Here is a 20,969-nt window from a genome sequence, read left to right as displayed (position 1 = left end):
GTGTGCGCTTGTTCACAAGGCAGAGGGAAAAACCTGTATCCATATTGTAGCAGGAGCTGCAAGATGGCGCCCGCGCATGCGCAATGCGTATTGTGGGTTGGACTGTCACGGAGGTAGAATGAATGTGTGACGTAGCAGTGTTATGTACGCTACAGAGTGCCGATACTGCACAAAGCAGATAAGAAAGGGGATGCACCAGCGTTACTAAAAGGGAGGCGCTGGACAGGCCGAGTATATCACACTACTGTATAAGATGCTGATTCAAAGAAAAAACTCTGCAGATACATAGTGAATATACATACATTTATAAATACATGGTAGGAGTCCAAACTGAAAAAGGAAATAAGAAATAAAGGAAAATAAATGAAATAAAAGCGGAACTAAGGGAAAATGAATGAGGGAGACTAAAATGAAAAGAAGATAGGATTTATAAAAGATTTATAGGATTACCTTATTCCTCTATCTTTGGCTGATACCCTTAGTAAACACTCTAATACGGCAGTATACAAGGAACCTTTCACCAGGGTATGTTACATTATGTTACATTATGTTTATCATCTCCTTACTCTCCAGCTCCAATGCACGCCATATCTACCTCCAGTTCTCCTTGTTGTTCTATTTTTCGTCCATTTCACCATACATGGTACATGTACTAGTTTTGGCATCATATGAATCACTCTGACTATGGTGATTTTGACATGTATTCTAGAATTGTATATATGTAGATATGTTGTGTATATTGCTATTTATTACTTTTTGTATATAGTTATTCATTACTTTCTATATGATTTATTTTTAGCGATGATGTGATCAAGGCCACGAGCTGGCCGAAACGTCTTTACGCCTATCGCTTCTTCAGTTCACCTTACTGCAACAATTATTTCAATAAACTTGTTCACCTGCATCAAGCATATTCCATAGTACGTGTGCAGTGATTATATATTTGGATGGTTGATGGGACTACTGGTTCCGTTCACTTGCACCGTCATATCCTCAACAGTCGAGTGCTAGCCTTTCGTACCTTCTACATTGACTAATTTTGGTTTTAAGCACCGACCGAATCCATGTCAACTGAGACCCACGTCTACGATGATGCCACAGGCTCTACCATTCTGTCTAAAATAAAAACTAATACAGACTTCCTACATCTACCCAGCAAGGACGTTAAATCGAGGGATTGGGAGAAGGAGAAAAAAAGACTCATCGGCTACGACCTACATTGTGCCACCTTGGGGGAATACCATCGTCAAGGAAAAATACCACGAGGACTACGTTGCAATCTTCGCCCAACCTTATTTTCGGACAACGATAAGTATTGTGCAACTTTTCAAAAAATTTTGAACAAATGCTCATTTGACATTATACTACTAACCATTGAGTACCTTCAAGAAGCCATCAAAACTACGGAAGAAAAAATAGAGAGTATTGAGACACAGTTAACATCTACTTTGAGCGGTACCGAATTTACCACACTAAAGAATAAAGTGGACTCTATTCTAACAACACACCAAAAAGTCTTGGAAGACAGGAAACGCACCAAATTCCAAAGAGACACTGAGGACTATTTGACCAATAACGTTTATAAATGGGAGGACCCCTTCCCCAGACGTCCAAGACCCAGATATCGCCGTACCCCAGGAGGGAACTACCACTCAGGGGGCTCCTCACCTGCCGGGGGTTCCTCTGCAGGATCCGGCAGCGAGACTGGTGGGGCTCAAACATCTGGACTTCGTTTTTTAGGACAAAACACACGCCAACTCGGAGGTCCAGGAAGAAGAGACGGGGATCGTCACATGACGCTCAGATCTCAGGTAGGAGTCCAAACTCTGTAGTCAATATCTCTAACTATACCCTTTCTCCTCTAGAACTAAAGGTCTTGAATATGGGTCTATCATTCTGTCCCACCCCAAAATGGGATTCTTTCCAACTGGAGAGGGATTTACAACGGTTCTATAGAAGTATTCGGCTCAAAGTACACTTTGAGGAATCCACTAATCCCCTTAGACCTGTTTCTACACCAGCCCAAACAGAGAGACCCACCATTACTATTGAGCAGCTTGGCTTACGCAATCGCAGCACTTTCATTCCACCTAAATCTAATCACGCGGTTGAGACCTTTGTTAATCTACTTGACAGAGATGTCAAAAAGACACTCCATGAACAGCGATTAGGCTTCCTCCCTGTCCGCCACAATCTTGATCCCCTGGAAAAACAGGCCTTGGACTCACTTAGTGAGAACAAAAATATCATCATTAAACCAGCGGACAAGGGGGGAGCTATCGTTGTCATGGATAAGAGCTTCTATGTGGGTGAGGTGAGAAGACAGCTCTCTGACACAACTACGTATAAAATATTACAGACCGATCCAACCTATTCCATACAACGAAAAATCAAGGGGGTGTTGGATAAACACTTACTATTGAATACTATTGACAATAAAACCAAAGCATACCTTACCAATAACCATCCGGTGACTCCTGTAATCTACATTTTACCTAAGATCCATAAGAATCTCCAGAATCCCCCCGGTCGCCCTATAGTGGCTTCAACTGATTCAATATTAAATCCTTTGTCCATGTTTTTGGAAAAACTACTCACACCGTATACCAAACTTACAAAATCGTTCATATTAGATACTGGAGATTTCCTTAAAAAAATACGTAATATTAACAATATCCCATGCGCTAGCATCCTATGCACCTTTGACGTAAATAGTCTGTATACGTCAATCACTCATGATAAGGGGATTGAGGCAGTATCTCTGACACTCAATGAGGCCAACGTGGACAAAGGTTCCCAGGAACTATGTACAGACTTATTAAACCTAGTACTTAGAGAGAATTTCTTTCTATTTGAGGATGATTTTTTCGTGCAGATATGTGGTACTGCCATGGGGTCAAATGTGGCCCCAGCTTATGCCAATCTGTACATGGACCGGTTCGAAAAAGAACACGTATACCCAGACCCCGCCTTTCAGAAGCACGCACGTACCTGGTATAGGTACATTGATGATATTTTTTGTATATGGCAAGGAGACCTAACAAGTCTCCTTGAATTCTATGCTACCATCAATGCTGTTAGGTCAGAGCTGTCTTTTACACTGATACACCACAGTAACGAGGTAACATTTCTAGACACTAAGGTACTCAAGGATGTCAACGGCTATCTTAGCACGGATATTTACACAAAACCGACTGATTGTAACAGCCTTTTGCTATACAACAGCTGTCATCCTAAATCGATCAAAAACAGCCTTCCCAGATCACAATTTAAAAGGGTCACCAGAATCGTTTCAGACCCCCCAACTAGAGAGACCAGAATTTGGGAAATGACACAAAAATTTGAAGCCCGCAATTACCCATCCAACCTTCTCCAGATGGAATCAGCTCGAGCCACTAGTGACCCAGATAATGGGGCGGTTAGCGTACAAAAAAACCCAAGACTCCCTTTTGTACATAACCACCATCCTACTATGCACAAAATACACAATCTCATTCGAGGACATTGGCCCCTCCTCATTAAGGCCTATCCCAATATATCTATCTTTAGGGATCCTCCATTAATGTGTACCAGACGACCCAGGAACATACGGGACAAGGTGGTAAGAGCTGATCTAGGGTCACATAAACCACCACTTACCAGAACCCTGACTGATCAAAGAAGAACGGGCACCTTTCCCTGCTTGAGTTGTATGAGTTGCTCAAACATCATTAAAGGCAACGAAGTAATCCATCCACGGACTGGGAAATCATATCCCATTAAGGATTATTACACCTGCGCAACAAGCTTTGTGGTGTATATTATAAAATGCCCGTGTGGGTTGTTATATGTGGGGGAGACCACCCAGGCGATTAGGGATCGAATATCCAGCCATAAATCTACCATCAGGCGTGAGAAGTTATGGCTACCTTTACCTGCACATTTTAAGGAAGCGAGACACAATATCGCCCAACTCAGGTTTCAGATAGTTGAAAAAGTACCCCGCCCGAGAAGGGGTGGCAATCACATCCAACTCTTAAAGCAAAGGGAAACATTTTGGATTTATACCCTAGATACCCTTCACCCAAGGGGGCTAAATCGTGAGATTGACTGGCTAACATAAACAACCTTATCTATTTTTCCTAGACGAGTTGAGCCACTGCACTGATAGCTTCGACAGCGTGCACTTTCGAGATGGTAAGATTCATACACCCTGGGTTCCTTGACTTACATCCCATTAATTTTTTAATTTTTTATTATTATTATTTTTATTATTTTTTTATTATTATTTTTTCATTCATTTTTTTCAGATATATTTTTTCAAATGTATTTCTTCATTTTCCCTTTATACCCCATTTTTATCTCATAGAAATCTTCTTTTCATTTTAGTCTCCCTCATTCATTTTCCCTTAGTTCCGCTTTTATTTCATTTATTTTCCTTTATTTCTTATTTCCTTTTTCAGTTTGGACTCCTACCATGTATTTATAAATGTATGTATATTCACTATGTATCTGCAGAGTTTTTTCTTTGAATCAGCATCTTATACAGTAGTGTGACATACTCGGCCTGTCCAGCGCCTCCCTTTTAGTAACGCTGGTGCATCCCCTTTCTTATCTGCTTTGTGCAGTATCGGCACTCTGTAGCGTACATAACACTGCTACGTCACACATTCATTCTACCTCCGTGACAGTCCAACCCACAATACGCATTGCGCATGCGCGGGCGCCATCTTGCAGCTCCTGCTACAATATGGATACAGGTTTTTCCCTCTGCCTTGTGAACAAGCGCACACTGGCCTTTTGTGCACTGCGCAGGCGTCGGATATGTCGGGCTCCTCACCTCCCAGGATCCGATACCAATAGCGCATGCGTGGGCGTCCCACATCACATCCGGTCAGCTGACCTGCCGGGGATTTATAGAGTACTGCCAGACTGAAGATGGCAGCCATTCCTCAGCAACGACACTGTCTGTGTCTGCATCCTCCACCTGGCCACCTATGCTGCCTCCCAGCCACGAACGCCACCAGCGGACTGCGGATGTGAGACTTCACTTACCAGATAAGTTACTTGGGACATCCATTAAACCCCAACCTTACATCTTTTTCTCTTACATCTTTTTCTCTTATAGCAAAATATCCGTGCACCACAGCTCTCACTGACTCTAGAGCAGGGGATCCGTATAATTGGGCCAGGACTGGGTCTGCATACTGGCAGGTAGCGCACATAACATACAATTACCTTATAAGCCTATCTGACTACTCATTTACCCCGTGTATGTCTATTCCCACAGCTATACTTATGTACACGATCCATCTATTCGGGGCATCTGATGTACTATAGAACATACAACATTAAAATCACATTGGCAAGTATACTATAGTTCTCTGTTCTGACCTTTTATGAACTGAACCTACAGATTCATCTCACTATATGTCTGTATATTCCCATAGCCATACCTATACAGGTGCCGCATACTACAACGACCAGCCTGGTACAATTGTTACAACACAGGCACTCAATTGGCAAGTATACTCATTATGAACCTAGCGGATATCGTATTCCTGTCTGTTTTACAGCAATGGGTGCACGTAAGCCCCATTCTTACATTATACGGCCACGTTTATGAGTAGCAGCAAAAGTATAGATCTGCGAGTACGTTTCAGCCTTTTTATACCATGGCCACTACTGACTATATTCCATCATTCTTTATAGGATTACCTTATTCCTCTATCTTTGGCTGATACCCTTAGTAAACACTCTAATACGGCAGTATACAAGGAACCTTTCACCAGGGTATGTTACATTATGTTACATTATGTTTATCATCTCCTTACTCTCCAGCTCCAATGCACGCCATATCTACCTCCAGTTCTCCTTGTTGTTCTATTTTTCGTCCATTTCACCATACATGGTACATGTACTAGTTTTGGCATCATATGAATCACTCTGACTATGGTGATTTTGACATGTATTCTAGAATTGTATATATGTAGATATGTTGTGTATATTGCTATTTATTACTTTTTGTATATAGTTATTCATTACTTTCTATATGATTTATTTTTAGCGATGATGTGATCAAGGCCACGAGCTGGCCGAAACGTCTTTACGCCTATCGCTTCTTCAGTTCACCTTACTGCAACAATTATTTCAATAAACTTGTTCACCTGCATCAAGCATATTCCATAGTACGTGTGCAGTGATTATATATTTGGATGGTTGATGGGACTACTGGTTCCGTTCACTTGCACCGTCATATCCTCAACAGTCGAGTGCTAGCCTTTCGTACCTTCTACAGTCCCCTTTTGTATCGTTCTGCTTTCTAGTTTACAGCGGGCCTCTATTTGCTAAAACTATATATATCATCTCTATGTGTGTGCCTTCCTCTCATTTCACCGTCAATACATGTGAGGGGGCAACTATATCTTTTGGGGTTCATTCCTCTGGAGGCAAGTGAGGTCTTTATTTTCTCTGCAGTACTAGTTAGCTCTTAGGCTGGTGCGTGGCGTCTAGAACCAACGTAGGCACGCTCCCTGGCTATCTCTAGTTGCGTTTGTCAGGCGTAGGGCAGCGGTCAGCCCAGGTTCCATCACCCTAGAGCTCGACCGTTATCTATTTGTACTTTGCTTGTCCTGTGCTATCCCTAGCCATTGGGGATTCATGACAGGCAGCTTTGGGTCTGTTGTGCCTGCGTGGCAGTTGCAGGACACGTTGCCGGCTGCACAGCAGGGGAACAGCTGGCGGTGCTGAACCCCACTGACACATTGGCTGGTGTTTTTCTCTGTGCAGCTAGCAGTACCGGGCCCCAACTGGTGGTGTTGGAGCCCGGGCTCTGCAGGGGGAGCAGAGTGTAGGCCGAAGCCTAATTGAACCAATTTCAAAGGTAACCTTTAACCCCCCCTCAGGGGTTACAAAGTAGAAGAGCCACAGCTTATGCAGCAGTAGTGCTGCACAAGTCAAAGGTTGCTCTTTTAATTTAGCTCCTTGCACACGCTGAATGAAACACGTATAACATTTAGCCCTTTATACAGCCAAACTGTGTTGGAGGCGCGCGTTCCCTTTGTAATGAGACGCAGCACAGATGTCAAGAATCCCACCTTGGTGCTGGGTGCAGCCTCCTGAGCGTTGTTATTTGCTGTACAGGAGTCTGCGCTGTCGTGTTATCCCCTGGCCTAGCGCTGTTAGCGCTGCCCATCTTCTGACATCATTTAATGTCGGCCGGTGCGGTTCGCGATGACCATGAATCCCAGCCCCGCAGTGTCTTAACATTGTTAAAACACTGCGGGGCTGGGATTCATGGCCTGGCGCAGCACATATGTTCGCCTCTCACACTCGGGTCCTTACACCCGCTTCAGACTGTGCGGCGTCAGCTGATCCCTTATCGCATGCCACGGCCATGAAGCCGCACAGTCTGAAGAAGGCGGAAGGAGATGAGGGACAGGCGAACTGATGCACTGATCATGCCCATCAATCACACCCTCGCAGTCCCAATAAATAAGACACCGAGGGGCGTTGTGTGGGTCAGGGCGGCCGCAGAGGCGCAGGCAGCCAGACAATGATGCCAGAAGACGGGCAGCGCTACCAAGGGGGTTGCAGCGTGTCATTACAAAGGAAAGTCACACCACCGGGACGGTTAAATGGTCACACAGAGGACACATTTTAGACGTGTTTTCAGTTCCACATGTGCGAGGAGAATACGTTTATGAGCCACCTTGCACACTGTGCAGCATTACCGCTGTACAAGGTGGCTGTAAAACGTACAAACGCCTGGGGGAGGGGGGACAGGTTCCCTTCAATTTCAGTTCTGGTGTCTGCGTGGCTTTTGCAGGACACGATGCCGGCTGCACAGCAGGGGAACAGCTGGCGGTGCTGAACCCCACTGACACATTGGCTGGTGTTTTTCTCTGTGCAGCTAGCAGTACCGGGCCCCAACTGGCGGTGTTGGAGCCCGGGCTCTGCAGGCGGAGCAGAGTGTAGGCCGAAGCCTAATTGAACCGATTTTAAAAGTAACCTTTAACCCCCCCTCAGGGGTGAAAAACTACAAGAGCCACAGCTTGGGCAGCAGTAATGCTGCACAAGTGAAAGGTTGCTCTTTTAATTTTGCTCCTTGCACACGCTGAAAGGAACACGTACAACATTTAGGCCCTTACACAGTCAAACTGTTTTGGAGGCGTGAGTTCCCCTCGTAAGGAGACGCAGCACAGCTTGCAAAAATGCCACCTTGGTGCTTTGCGCGGCCTCCTGAGCATCGTTATTTGTTGCACAGGAGTCTGTGCTGTCGTGTTATCCCTTGGCCTTGCGCTGTTAGTGCTGCACGTCCTCTGACATCATTTGATGTCGGCCGGTGCGGTTCGCGATGCCCATGAATCCCAGCCCCGCAGTGTCTTGACATAGTTAAAACACTGCGGGGCTGGGATTAATGGCCTGGCGCAGCACATATGTTCGCCTCTCACACTCGGGTCCTTACACCTGCTTCAGACTATGCGGCGTCAGCTGATCCCTTATCGCATGCCACGGCCATGAAGCCGCACAGTCCGAAGAAGGCGGAAGGAGATGAGGGACAGGCGAAGAAATGCACCGTTCATGCCCGTCAATCACACCCTCGCAGTCAAAATAAATAAGACACCGAGGGGCGTTGTGTGGGGCAAGGCGGCCGCAGAGGCACACCCAGCCAAACAATGATGCCAGAAGACGGGCAGCGTTACCAAGGAGCTTGTTGCATGTCAATACAAAGGAAAATTACACCTGAGGGACGTTTTAATGGTCACAGAGGACACATTTTAGACGTGTTCAGTTCCACGAGTGCAAGGAGAATAAGTTTCTGAGCCACCTTGCACACATGCAGCATTACTGCTGTACAAGGTGGCTGTAAAACATAGAAACACCTGGGGGAGGGGGGACAGGTTCCCTTCAATTTCAGTTCTTGTGTCTGCGTGGCGGTCGCAGGACACGTTGCCGGCTACACAGCAGGGGAACAGCTGGCGGTGCTGAACCCCACTGACACATTGGCTGGTGTTTTTCTCTGTGCAGCTAGCACATCTGGGCCAAAACTGGCGGTGTTAGAGCCCAGGGTCAGCAGGAGGAGCAGGGGGAGCGGAGTGTAGGCCGAAGCCTGCACTGGAGCAAGTTGAAAGGAAACCTTTAACCACCCCCCCCAGGCGTTTGTAGCTGAAAGAGCCATTGTGTACAGCACTAATGCTGGAAAAGGTAAACTTAGCTCTTTTAATTATGGTCCTTGCACATGCTGAACCTAACACTTATGAAATGTGTCCCCACACACCGTTAAACCGTCCGGTAGGTGGAACTTTCCTTTGTCGTGTGACGCAGCACAGCCATCATTTTTACCCCCTTGGCGCCGTGCGCCGCCTCCTCAGCGTTGTTTGAATCTGTCCCGGAGCCTGCGCTGTTAGGTTAGCCCTTGGCCATGCACACATGTTGCGCTGCCCGTCTTCTGACATCATTTGGTGTCAGGCTGGCTACGCCTGTGCTGGTGCGCTGGCCGAGATCCCGCCTCGCAGTGTCGTCTAATGTAATCCCACCGCGGGCCTGGGATCCGTGGCCATGCGCAGTGCATATCCTCGCCTCTCACTCCCCTCCCTACGGCTTCTTCAGACTGTGCGGTGTCATGGCCGTGGCATGCTATTAGGGATCAGCTGACACCGCACAGTCTGAAGAAGCCGTAGGGAGGGGAGTGAGAGGCGAGGATATGCACTGCGCATGGCCACGGATCCCAGGCCCGCGGTGGGATTACATTAGACGACACTGCGAGGCGGGATCTCGGCCAGCGCACCCGCACAGGTGCAGCCAGCCTGACACCAAATGATGTCAGAAGACGGGCAGCGCAACATGTGTGCATGGCCAAGGGCTAACCTAACAGCGCAGGCTCCGGGACAGATTCAAACAACGCTGAGGAGGCGGCGCATGGCGCCAAGGGGGTAAAAATGATGGCTATGCTGCGTCACACGACAAAGGAAAGTTCCACCTACCGGACGGTTTAACGGTGTGTGGGGACACATTTCATAAGTGTTAGGTTCAGCATGTGCAAGGAGCACCACGAAAAGAGGCACTTTTTCCCTTTGCATCATTACTGCTGCACAAGGTGGCTCCTTCAGTAACAAACGCCTGGGGGGGGACAGGTTCCCTTAAATTTAACTTGTTGTGCCTGCGTGGCGGTCGCAGTACACGTTGCCGTATACACAGCAGGGGAACAGCTGGTGGTGCTGAACCCCACTAACACATTGGCGAGGTGTTTGGCTCAGTGCGTACAGCACTTCTGGACGGCAACTAGCGGTGTTGGAGCCCAGGGACAGGTGGAGGAGGTGGAGGAGGTAGGAGGGATTGCCACACACACAGCAGGGGAACAGCTGACATTACTGAACCCCAATAACAGAGGAGGGACTGTTGACTGTGCGTACAGCACTTCTGGACGGCAACTAGCGGTGTTGGAGCCCAGGGACAGGTGGAGGAGGAGGAGGTGGAGGAGGTAGGAGGGATTGCCACACACACAGCTGGGGAACAGCTGACGTTACTGAACCCCAATAACAGAGGAGGGACTGTTGACTGTGCGTACAGCACTACTGGACGGCAACTAGCGGTGTTGGAGCCCAGGGACAGGTGGAGGAGGAGGAGGTGGAGGAGGTAGGAGGGATTGCCACACACACAGCAGGGGAACAGCTGACGTTACTGAACCCCAATAACAGAGGAGGGACTGTTGACTGTGCGTACAGCACTTCTGGACGGCAACTAGCGGTGTTGGAGCCCAGGGACAGGTGGAGGAGGAGGAGGTGGAGGAGGTAGGAGGGATTGCCACACACACAGCTGGGGAACAGCTGACGTTACTGAACCCCAATAACAGAGGAGGGACTGTTGACTGTGCGTACAGCACTACTGGATGGCAACTAGCGGTGTTGGAGCCCAGGGACAGGTGGAGGAGGAGGAGGTGGAGGAGGTAGGAGGGATTGCCACACACACAGCAGGGGAACAGCTGACGTTACTGAACCCCAATAACAGAGGAGGGACTGTTGACTGTGCGTACAGCACTACTGGATGGCAACTAGCGGTGTTGGAGCCCAGGGACAGGTGGAGGAGGAGGAGGTGGAGGAGGTAGGAGGGATTGCCACACACACAGCAGGGGAACAGCTGACGTTACTGAACCCCAATAACAGAGGAGGGACTGTTGACTGTGCGTACAGCACTACTGGACGGCAACTAGCGGTGTCGGAGCCCAGGGACAGGTGGAGGAGTAGGAGGTGGAGGAGGTAGGAGGGATTGCCACACACACAGCAGGGGAACAGCTGACGTTACTGAACCCCAATAACAGAGGAGGGACTGTTGACTGTGCGTACAGTACTACTGGATGGCAACTAGCGGTGTTGGAGCCCAGGGACAGGTGGAGGAGGAGGAGGTGGAGGAGGTAGGAGGGATTGCCACACACACAGAAGGGGAACAGCTGACGTTACTGAACCCCAATAACAGAGGAGGGACTGTTGACTGTGCGTACAGCACTTCTGGATGGCAACTAGCGGTGTTGGAGCCCAGGGACAGGTGGAGGAGGAGGAGGTGGAGGAGGTAGGAGGGATTGCCACACACACAGCTGGGGAACAGCTGACGTTACTGAACCCCAATAACAGAGGAGCGACTGTTGGGACTGTGCGGACAGCACTTCTGGACGGCAACTAGCGGTGTTGGAGCCCAGGGACAGGTGGAAAAGCAGAGGAACACAATGTAGGCTGAAGCCTGAGAAAGTCGAAAGGGAACCTTTAACCCCCCCCAAGGCGTTTGTAGCTGAAAGAGCCAGCTTGTGCAGCACAAAAGATGCAAAAGGAAAAGGTGGCTCTTTTCATCATGCTCCTTGCAAACACAGAACTAAACACTTATAAAATGTGTCCCCTGAAACCGTGAAACCGTCCCGGAGGTGGGACTTTCCTTCGTAATATGACGCAGCACAGCCGTCATTCCTACCCCCCCGGCGCCGTGCCCCGGCTCCTCAGCGTTGTTTGATTCCGTCCCGGAGCCTGCGCTGTTATGTTATCCCGTGGCCAGGCACACTTAGCGCTGCCCATCTTCTGACATCATTTGGTGTCAGGCTGGCTGCGCCTGTGCGGCCGCGCTGGCCGAGAGCCCGCCTCGCAGTGTCTTCTGATTTAATCCCACTGGGGGCCTGGGATCCATGGCCATGCGCAGTGCATATCCTCGCCTCTCACTCCCCTCCCTACGGCTTCTTAAGACTGTGCGGTGTCACGGCCGTGGCATGCTATTAGGGACCAGCTGACACCGAACAGTCTGAAGAAGCCATAGGGAGATGAGTGAGAGGTGGAGGTTCAGATATGCACTGCGCATGTCCATGGATCTCAGTCCCCCAGTGGGATTAAATCAGAAGACACTGCGAGGCGGGCTCTCGGCCAGCGCGGCCGCACAGGCGCAGCCAGCCTGACACCAAATGATGCCAAAAGACGGGCAGCGCTAAGTGTGCCTGGCCACGGAATAACATAACAGCGCAGGATCCGGGACGGAATCAAACAACGCTGAGGAGCTGGGGCACGGCGCCGGGGGGTAGGAATGACGGCTGTGCTGCGTCATATTACGAAGGAAAGTACCACCTCCGGGACGGTTTTACGGTATCAGTGGACACATTTTATAAGTGTTAAGTTCTGCGTCTGCAAGGAGCTAAACAAAAATAGCTACCTTTTCCTTGTGCAGCATTACTGCTGCACAAGGTGGCTCTTTCAGTAACAAACGCCTTGGGGGGGGGACAGATTCCCTTACATTTCAGTTGTTGTGTCAGCGTGGCGGTCGCAGGACACATTGCCGGCTACACAGCTGGGGATCAGCTGACGTTACTGAAACCCAATAACACTGGGTCGTATGTTTTGACTGTGCAGACGGCACTTCTGAGCCTCAACTGGCGGTGTTGGAGCCCAGGAATTTAAGTTCAGGTGGTAGAAAGATGAACACAACAGGAGACCTGGATAACGTATACAGTGACCTAATTATTTAATCAGGAAGAGGAGTGGCAAATTCCTGCGAGATCCAGGCCTTGTTCATTTTCAGGAAAGTAAGCCGGTCAACGTTATCGGAGGATAGTCGCATGCGACGGTCAGTTAGTACACCACCTGCAGCACTAAAGACGCGTTCCGATAATACACTGGCCGCAGGGCAAGACAGCACCTCCAATGCATACTGGCTTAGCTCTGGCCATGTATCCAGCTTTGAGACCCAAAACTTGAAAGGGGAAGAGCCGTCTGGGAGTACAGCAAGAGAGCAAGACATGTAGTCTGTCACCATCTGACGGAACCGTTGCCTCCTGCTGACTGGAGCCGTCTGTGATGGTGTAGACTTTTGTGGGGGGCACAGAAAACTGTGCCACAGTTGGGCCATACTGGTCTTGCCTTGGGCAGAGGCACTGCTTCTGCTCCCTCTTTGTGCAGAGCCTCCACCACTGCCTGGACGCACTGAGCTGCTTTGGAATGCACTAGCAGCACTTCTCTCAGTTGGAATGGAGAAGATGATGGAATTCACCAGTGTGTCTTGGTACTCCCGCATTTTTCGCTCCCGGTTCAACGGTGTGATGAGGCTTTCTACGTTGTCCCGGTAGCGAGGATCGAGGAGGGTGAACACCCAATAATCAGACATGTTGAGAATGTGGGCGATGCGGCGGTCGTTTCTCAGGCACTGCAGCATGTAATCCACCATGTGCTGCAGACTGCCAACTGCCCAAGAAACGCTGTCCCCTGCTGGAGGCGTGATCTCTGCCCGCTCGTCATCACCCCACCCTCGCTGTACACACTGAGTACTGGACAATTGTGTAACTCCCTCCTCTGGACGGATGTCTTCTTCCTCCATTGACTCCTCCTCATCCTCCTCACAAACTGTCCCCTGCCTACGCGTTTGTGAGGAACCACGTGGCGCTGACTGTCCAGAAGATGATGGAAATGGTGAATCCTCATCCTCCACCTCTTCCACAACATCATCCCTTAGCGCTTGCAGTGATTTTTCAAGCAGGCAGATAAGGGGGACAGTCATGCTGACTAGTGCATCATCTGCACTCGCCATCCGCGTGGAATAATCAAAGGGACGCAAAACCTGGCAGACGTCATTCATAGTGGCCCACTCTGTGGTTGTGAAGTCTGTACGGCGCTGACTGCGATTTCTTTGCGCCTGAAGCAGCTGGTTCTCCATTACAGCTTGCTGCTGCTCACACAACCGCTCCAACATATGTAACGTGGAATTCCACCTGGTAGGTAGGTCACATATGATGCGATGTTCCGGCAGGCGGTGTCGGCGCTGCAGAGCCGCAATGCGCGCTTTTGCCGTGCTGGAACGCCGCAAGTGAGCACACTCTAGGCGGACCTTGTGCAGCAGTGCATCAAGATCCGGATAGTCCCTCAATAAGCTCTGCACGACCAAATTGAGCACATGTGCCAGACATGGGATGTGAGTGAGGTTGCCAAGGCCCAGAGCTGCCACCAGATTTCGGCCATTATCACACACTACCATGCCTGGCTGGAGATTTGCTGGCACAAACCACACATCGCTCTCCTGCTTGATGGCATTCCAGAGCTCCTGCGCTGTGTGGCTACGATTCCCCCAAAAAATTAATTTCAAGACGGCCTGTTGACGTTTGGCCACGGCTGTGCTCATGTCGGTCGTAACAGGTACACGTTCATCACGGGTCCATGTGGAGGTGGACTGTGACGGCTCCTGCAGCGATGATTCTGAGGAACTGGTGTAAGAGGAGGAGTCAATGCGTACAGAATGGATTCCTGCAATCCTTGGAGTGGGCAGGACACGTACTGCGCCACTCGCACGGTCTGTACCCGGCTCAACGACATTAACCCAATGGGCAGTGAGGGAAAGGTATCGCCCCTGTCCATGTTGACTGGTCCACGCATCGGTGGTGAGGTGGACCTTGCTACTGACGGCGTTCAGTAGCGCGTGTTTTATGTGTCCCTCCACATGCTTGTGCAGGGCAGGGACGGCTTGCCTGCTGAAGTAAAAGCGGCTGGGCACATTGTACTGTGGGACTGCCAATGACATCAAGTCACGGAAGCTGTCAGTCTCCACCAGCCTGAATGACAGCATTTCCAGTGACAGAAGTTTGGCAATGCCTGCAGTCAGAGCCTGTGCTCGTGGGTGGTTTGACGAGAAAGGCCGCCTTTTCTCCCATGCCTGTACTACCGATGGCTGTAGACTGGGCTGGGAGTGTGTGGATGACTGGGAAAGTGGTGCTGCGGGTGGAATTACAGCGGGTCTCTGGACAACAGGGCCAGAGGTTCTTCCACGGCGATTTTGGGAGGAAGCCGAACCAGCTGCGTGTGAGCTGGAGGAAGAGGCAACACGAGCTGAAGAGGTGGTAGCTGCCGCTGTTGGTTGGCCTAGCTCTTCAGTGTGTTTTTCTAACTCCGCCGGGTGCCTGGTGCGCACATGTTTCCACATGTTGGAGGTATTGAGGTTGCTGACATTTTTCCCTCTTTTGACTTTTTGATGACACACCTTGCATCTGACATAGCAAATGTCATCTGCAACTGTGTCAAAAAAGGACCAGGCACTGCAAGTCTTGGGAGCGCCCTTTTTGGCTTTTGGAAGAGACATGCTCCTAACGGGTGCCAAAGCGGAGGCTGCAGGATCCGCAGTCTTCCCCCTCCCTCTCCCTCTTTGGGCCGTACGGGGAATCTCTTCCTCAGAGCTGCTCCCACCACCTTCCTGTCCCTCACGCCAAGATGGGTCAAGGACCTCATCATCTACACTACCCTCTGCCCCCAACTGCTCCTCCTGGGTAGTCTCAGCAGCAGAGCACGCACCAGTAAGTGGCACCTGAGTGTCATCATCAGCTGATGCGGCCTGCGATGTGGTGACCGGAGCCACTGGCCCACCCGCCTCTTCAGAGGAAGAGAGAAAAAGCTGTTGGGCATCACTGCACCCTGCCTCTTCTTCCATTTCTCCAATGCTGCTTGGCTGGCCCCCTGTTTCCAAGCCAAGAGATTCAGAGAACAGAAGTAGAGACGGCTCCTGTCCTGGGCTCTCTGTCTGCCTGGGCAATTTGGCAGGTGGTGAAGAGACAGATGGCTGCTCTCCAGTGCTCTGTGTCTGAGAGGATGTGGCACTAATTGAAGTTGATGCATTAGCTGCCATCCATCCGACAACGGCTTCAATTTGTTCTTCACGCAGCAGCGGTGTACGGCGCTCTGACACAAAGCTGCGCATGAATGACTGTTGCCTGGTGAAAGTGGGTGCTGATGATTCACCGATGCCCGCAGCAGGCACAGAATCCCCACGTCCCCTCCCTGCTCCGCGCCCACGCCCACGCCCACGTGCCTTACTCACTGCCTTCTTCATCTTGGTTGACTGATAAAGATAAGCAGAAAAGTACTAACGGCTTTGTGTGCTTATTCCTGAACAACTCTGTTGTGAATTTGCTTTTTGCTCCCTCTAGTGGTTACTAGTTTTTTGACTCTGGTTTTTCTGTCATTCCTTTTATCCGCACCTGGGTCGTTAGTTAGGGGTGTTGCTATATAAGCTCCCTAGACCTTCAGTTCAATGCCTGGCAACGTAGTTATCAGAGCTAGTCTGCTGTGCTCTTGTCTACTGATCCTGGTTCCAGTTATATCAGCTAAGTCTGCCTTTTGCTTTTTGCTATTTGTTTTGGTTTTGTATTTTTGTCCAGCTTGTTCCAAATCTATATCCTGACCTTTGCTGGAAGCTCTAGGGGGCTGGTGTTCTCCCCCCGGACCGTTAGACGGTTAGGGGGTTCTTGGATTTCCAGTGTGGATTTTGATAGGGTTTTTGTTGACCATATAAGTTACCTTTCTTTATTCTGCTATCAGTAAGCGGGCCTCTCTGTGCTAAACCTGGTTCATTTCTGTGTTTGTCATTTCCTCTTACCTCACCGTTATTATTTGTGGGGGGCTTCTATCCAGCTTTGGGGTCCCCTTCTCTGGAGGCAAGAAAGGTCTTTTGTTTTCCTCTACTAGGGGTAGCTAGATTCTCCGGCTGGAGCGTGTCATCTAGAATCAACGTAGGAATGATCCCCGGCTACTTCTAGTGTTGGCGTTAGGAGTAGATATATGGTCAACCCAGTTACCACTGCCCTATGAGCTGGATTTTTGTATTCTGCAGACTTCCACGTACCTCTGAGACCCTCGCCATTGGGGTCATAACAGTTTGCCAGGCCAGTATTAAATGTTTAATGCGTTGCAGAAGAGGGATTATAAGAAAGAAGATTCTGAGGTTTTTGTTTTTTTTTTCTTTCTTCTTCCCCTTTACCTCAGAGTGGCTATGCTTGCTGCAGACATGAATGTCCAGACCTTGATTACAAGTGTGGACCAGCTGGCTACTCGTGTGCAGGGCATACAAGACTATGTTATCAGAAATCCTAGGTCAGAACCTAAAATACCGATTCCTGAACTGTTTTCCGGAGACAGGTTTAAGTTTAGGAATTTTGTGAATAATTGTAAATTGTTTTTGTCCCTGAGACCCTGTTCATCTGGAGACTCTGCTCAGCAAGTAAAAATAGTTATTTCGTTCTTACGGGGCGACCCTCAGGATTGGGCTTTTTCGCTGGCGCCAGGAGATCCGGCATTGGCTGATATTGATGCGTTTTTTCTGGCGCTCGGTTTACTTTATGAGGAACCCAATCTTGAGATTCAGGCAGAAAAGGCCTTGCTGGCTATGTCTCAGGGGCAGGACGAGGCTGAAGTGTATTGCCAAAAATTTCGGAAATGGTCCGTGCTGACACATTGGAACGAGTGTGCACTGGCCGCTAATTTTAGAAATGGCCTATCTGAAGCCATTAAGAATGTTATGGTGGGTTTTCCCATTCCCACAGGTCTCAATGATACTATGGCACTGGCTATTCAAATTGACCGGCGGTTGCGGGAGCGCAAAACCGCAAATTCCCTCATGGTGTTGTCTGAACAGACACCTGATTTAATGCAATGTGATAGAATCCTGACTAGAAATGAGCGGAAAATTCATAGACGCCGGAATGGCTTGTGCTACTACTGTGGTGATTCTACACATGTTATCTCAGCATGCTCTAAACGTATAGCTAAGGTTGTTAGTCCTGTCACCGTTGGTAATTTGCAACCTAAATTTATTCTGTCTGTAACTTTGATTTGCTCACTGTCGTCTTATCCTGTCATGGCGTTTGTAGATTCAGGTGCTGCCCTGAGTCTTATGGATCTGTCATTTGCTAAGCACTGTGGTTTTACTCTTGAACCATTAGAAAATCCTATTCCTCTTAGGGGTATTGATGCTACGCCATTGGCAGCAAATAAACCGCAGTATTGGACACAGGTTATCATGTGCATGACTCCTGAACACCGCGAGGTGATACGTTTCCTGGTTTTACATAAAATGCATGATTTGGTTGTTTTAGGGCTGCCATGGTTACAGACCCATAATCCAGTCCTGGACTGGAAGGCTATGTCAGTCTCAAGTTGGGGCTGTCGTGGTATTCATGGGGATTCCCTGCCTGTGTCTATTGCTTCTTCTACGCCTTCGGAAGTTCCGGAGTATTTGTCTGATTATCAGGATGTCTTCAGTGAGTCTGAGTCCAGTGCACTGCCTCCTCATAGGGACTGTGACTGTGCTATAGATTTGATCCCAGGCAGTAAGTTTCCTAAGGGAAGACTGTTTAATCTGTCGGTACCTGAACATACCGCTATGCGTTCATATATCAAGGAGTCTCTGGAGAAAGGACATATTCGTCCGTCTTCTTCCCCGCTTGGTGCGGGATTCTTTTTTGTGGCAAAAAAGGACGGATCTTTGAGACCTTGTATTGATTATCGGCTTTTAAATAAGATCACTGTCAAATTTCAGTATCCTTTACCGCTGTTGTCTGACTTGTTTGCCCGGATTAAAGGTGCCAAGTGGTTCACCAAGATAGACCTTCGTGGTGCGTACAACCTTGTGCGCATTAAGCAAGGTGATGAATGGAAAACCGCATTCAATACGCCCGAAGGTCATTTTGAGTACTTGGTGATGCCTTTTGGGCTCTCCAATGCGCCTTCAGTTTTTCAGTCCTTTATGCATGACATTTTCCGGAAGTATCTGGATAAATTTTTGATTGTTTATCTGGATGATATTTTGGTTTTTTCTGATGATTGGGATTCGCATGTGGAGCAGGTCAGGTTGGTCTTTAAAATTTTGCGTGAAAATTCTTTGTTTGTCAAGGGCTCAAAGTGTCTCTTTGGTGTACAGAAGGTTCCCTTTTTGGGGTTCATTTTTTCCCCTTCTGCTGTGGAGATGGACCCAGTCAAGGTCCGAGCTATTCTTGATTGGACTCAGCCCTCGTCGGTTAAGAGTCTTCAGAAGTTCTTGGGTTTCGCTAACTTCTACCGTCGTTTTATCGCTAATTTTTCTAGCATTGTGAAACCGTTGACGGATATGACCAAGAAGGGCTCCGATGTAGCTAACTGGGCTCCTGCTGCCGTGGAGGCTTTCCAGGAGTTGAAGCGCCGGTTTACTTCGGCGCCTGTTTTGTGCCAGCCCGATGTCTCACTTCCCTTTCAGGTTGAGGTGGATGCTTCAGAGATTGGAGCAGGGGCCGTTTTGTCGCAGAGAGGCCCTGGTTGCTCTGTTATGAAACCTTGTGCCTTTTTCTCCAGGAAGTTTTCGCCTGCCGAGCGAAATTATGATGTGGGCAATCGGGAGTTGTTGGCCATGAAATGGGCATTTGAGGAGTGGCGTCATTGGCTCGAGGGTGCTAAGCATCGTGTGGTGGTCTTGACTGATCACAAAAATCTGATGTATCTCGAGTCTGCTAAACGCCTTAATCCGAGACAGGCCCGCTGGTCATTGTTTTTCTCCCGCTTTGATTTTGTTGTCTCGTATTTACCAGGTTCAAAGAATGTGAAGGCCGATGCTCTTTCTAGGAGCTTTGTGCCTGATGCTCCTGGAGTCGCTGATCCTGTTGGTATTCTTAAAGATGGAGTTATCTTGTCAGCTATTTCTCCGGATCTGCGACGTGTGTTGCAGAGATTTCAGGCTGATAGGCCTGAGTCTTGTCCACCTGACAGACTGTTTGTCCCGGATAAATGGACCAGCAGAGTCATTTCCGAGGTTCATTCCTCGGTGTTGGCAGGTCACCCGGGAATTTTTGGCACCAGAGATCTGGTGGCCAGGTCCTTTTGGTGGCCTTCCTTGTCAAGGGATGTGCGGTCATTTGTGCAGTCCTGTGGGACTTGTGCTCGAGCTAAGCCTTGCTGTTCTCGTGCCAGCGGTTTGCTCTTGCCCTTGCCTGTCCCGAAGAGACCTTGGACACATATCTCCATGGATTTCATTTCTGATCTTCCGCTATCTCAGGGCATGTCCGTTATCTGGGTGATATGTGATCGCTTCTCCAAGATGGTCCATTTGGTTCCTTTGCCTAAGCTGCCTTCCTCTTCCGATCTGGTTCCTGTGTTTTTCCAGAACGTGGTTCGTTTGCACGGCATCCCTGAGAATATTGTGTCAGACAGAGGATCCCAGTTCGTTTCTAGGTTCTGGCAATCCTTTTGTAGTAGGATGGGCATTGATTTGTCGTTTTCGTCTGCTTTCCATCCTCAGACTAATGGACAGACGGAGCGAACCAATCAGACTTTGGAGGCTTATTTGAGGTGTTTTGTCTCTGCTGATCAGGACGATTGGGTGACATTCTTGCCGTTGGCTGAGTTTGCCCTTAATAATCGGGCTAGTTCCGCCACCTTGGTTTCGCCTTTTTTCTGCAACTCTGGTTTCCATCCTCGCTTTTCTTCGGGTCATGTGGAGCCTTCTGACTGTCCTGGGGTGGATTCTGTGGTAGATAGGTTGCAGCGGATCTGGAATCATGTGGTGGACAACTTGAAGTTGTCACAGGAGAGGGCTCAGCGCTTTGCCAACCGCCGCCGCGGTGTGGGTCCCCGACTACGCGTTGGGGATTTGGTATGGCTTTCTTCCCGCTTTGTTCCTATGAAGGTCTCCTCTCCCAAATTTAAACCTCGTTTTATTGGGCCTTACAAGATATTGGAAAT

At 49.1% G+C, this 20,969-nt stretch overlaps 1 protein-coding gene across 1 annotated transcript; it reads left to right on the top strand.

The window, feature by feature from the left end:
- The first annotated feature begins 449 nt into the window (after positions 1-449).
- LOC143788814 (uncharacterized) lies at positions 450-4,102 on the top strand. The gene is made up of 2 exons (XM_077278718.1): positions 450-525; positions 800-4,102. The coding sequence occupies exon 2, from the start codon at positions 1,586-1,588 to the stop codon at positions 4,100-4,102; it is 2,517 nt and encodes an 838-aa protein (XP_077134833.1). The 5' UTR covers positions 450-525; positions 800-1,585.
- The last annotated feature ends 16,867 nt before the right edge of the window (positions 4,103-20,969 follow it).

Source organism: Ranitomeya variabilis, chromosome 8, assembly GCF_051348905.1.
Source record: "Ranitomeya variabilis isolate aRanVar5 chromosome 8, aRanVar5.hap1, whole genome shotgun sequence".
Classification (NCBI taxonomy): Eukaryota; Metazoa; Chordata; class Amphibia; order Anura; family Dendrobatidae; genus Ranitomeya; species Ranitomeya variabilis.
Note: the sequence above shows the minus strand (reverse complement) of the source record. Positions and strands in the feature narration are given on the sequence as shown.

Bases quoted from the DNA above. Each gene is read 5' to 3' on its own strand.
- LOC143788814 (XM_077278718.1), top strand. From the start codon at position 1,586: ATGGGAGGACCCCTTCCCCAGACGTCCAAGACCCAGATATCGCCGTAC.